This window comes from Colletotrichum tamarilloi, assembly GCF_030869305.1.
Source record: "Colletotrichum tamarilloi strain Tom-12 chromosome Unknown Scaffold_435.1, whole genome shotgun sequence".
Taxonomy (NCBI): Eukaryota; Fungi; Ascomycota; class Sordariomycetes; order Glomerellales; family Glomerellaceae; genus Colletotrichum; species Colletotrichum tamarilloi.
This window is the reverse complement of record NW_026849817.1, coordinates 1-2,115: the sequence shown is the minus strand read 5'-3', so window position 1 is coordinate 2,115 and position 2,115 is coordinate 1. Positions and strand designations below refer to the sequence as shown.

General features: G+C 52.9%; 1 protein-coding gene across 1 annotated transcript; it reads left to right on the top strand.

The window, feature by feature from the left end:
* Positions 1–1,307: 1,307 nt before the first annotated feature.
* On the top strand, positions 1,308–2,057 carry CTAM01_17240 (uncharacterized protein; the record flags this gene model as incomplete). The annotated part of the gene is made up of 3 exons (XM_060533228.1): positions 1,308–1,383; positions 1,724–1,807; positions 1,873–2,057. The coding sequence occupies 3 exons, from the start codon at positions 1,308–1,310 to the stop codon at positions 2,055–2,057; spliced, it is 345 nt and encodes a 114-aa protein (XP_060372194.1).
* Between the last annotated feature and the right edge of the window lie 58 nt (positions 2,058–2,115).

Below are 2,115 nucleotides of genomic sequence, written 5' to 3'. Positions count from 1 at the left end.
AGGATTCATGTCTGGACCTGCTACACACTCGCGATGGCAAGCCAGAACCGGCTTAGGGAAGATGGCCAATAAAGGAAATGTCTCTGGGCATCGAAGTTGACCAGCTGGTTAAGCCTGCGGGTCAGCTCAAAGATACTTTCTACTTGGAAGTGCACTGAGCTACAAAAGCAGCCAACAGCCGCAACGGATTGCCACGCCGCTTGGCTCCAGTCTTGCCTTTCTGGGCGCACCGCCCGACCGTGCAATGCGAGCACGATATAGCTGCGACCCAAATCAGTTTCTGGCTCGCAACATCTGGATTTGCTTCAGAGTTTTGGTACCTCCCACCGCTGAGAATAACGCCCGCCCGACCTCAAGAGGCTCGTACTGTACCGAATGCCACGTTTGCAATCCCTGATCGAACCATTTCGGCCGCTCAAAGACATTTCCAGAGGCATTTCAAAGCCACTTGTAGGTCCGTCAAGCCACCAAGCATGGTGTAAACGGCTGGTTCCCACCAGCACCATTAGGGAGGCAGGAATGAACTGGCGTGCCGTGCTGTATGGCCTCTGGCAACATTGCAATACCCTCAGCCCCTTTCGACGCCCTGGTGGCTGGCTGTGCCAATCTAGCTAGTGTCCGATACATGGTGAATCTAAACTTTACTGTGACTATGCGAGTGTCTCGATGCGAGCTTGATGCAGCACTCACAAGCCACTACCTAACTGACGACACGCACTTTCAGTCGTCCATAGCCGAAATTCCTTACTGTTCATGGCGCTATGGGGCTGCACATATGCGAGAGTAGCCTCGAAGGGGGTTTTCACCCATCACACGAGAACCTGTAGCAATGGCCATCACGATGAGACAGTATCGTTGTGGATGGGAACTGGACATGGGAGCTTCGAAGGCACAATCGTGTGTTGAAGACAGCGAGTGTCGTTCTATTTCTAACTACAAGAGAAATCCACAAGCTGCCAGAGCCTGACTGACTGTCTACCTAACACCCAGCAGGTGACGTCCGTCATCCCAGGCACTCACGCACTGTCACACGCTATCGCACGCCGTCATACACTATCATACGCCGCTGTCACGTCTCTCCTGGCTCTATCACTGGAAAGGTCAGGTTCCCAGGCGGCACCACGAGGAGGTTGCAGGGTCCGAATTTCGCCGCCCACATCGCTCGAGGAACAGCATGCCGGCGGTACCGTTGGAATGGTCATCAACAGAAATCAAATGAAATGTAGAGTCCGTTTTCGCCACCGTCGAGAATGTCCGCTCGACGGAACACACAGGAAACGCAGAAACCGTGGACTGGCATCGTTGGAATGATCATCGACGGAATAAAGTGCAGAAGCCGTTGCCCGGCATCGTTGGAAGTTTATCAACGGCACCGCCATACAGTTTTGTGCACATGTCGCTGCCTCTCTCACAAACATTCTCAATGTTCGAGAAGCCGAAACCTGCTGTGATGGGTCTCCACAAACCTCTGGTCATGGCTATAGCGACTGGTTTGCAAACGAAAATATGGACCGGGATGGCGAACGACAGTGCGAGTGGCAGCGCGTAATCAAGAGCTACTCTAAAGCATCCATAACCGGCTTTCACAGCATTCATTCTCGCACATCTGATCGTGGTCGCATGTACACAGTCAGAACGACTATGGGCCCAGCCTGTGTGGGTCAAGTCCAAAAAGATGAAGTGTGTTGCCAAGAGGAAGCAACATATGATCAATACTATATGGCAGCGTCAACACCCGATCAACATCATCTCAGTGGTGGGGTGGGGCTGGGAGCCCAGCCCACCAAGAAACTCCCGATTCCAAGTGGAAAGAGACCTCCCTACTGAAACTTTCATCGACATTCTCTCTGCTGCAAGTTTGCAACTTGGTACAAGGCAGGTTTGCTCAGCGTGCAATGGCATCAAGGCCCCACTGTGTGCATTTGAGGAAACAAACATTTTTGCATCTTGGAGAATCGCTTGGTGAGCGTTGTGGCAGGGGTTGGCGGAAAACATCACATTTGCGGCTTCCAGAGGAGCAAACGGCCGGCGGTTGTCTTTTGGCGGGCGGGGTCTAGACCAAGTCCAGACTAGGCGACGAAAGTGTAGAGCGACCGGGGTGCTAGATCTAGACTG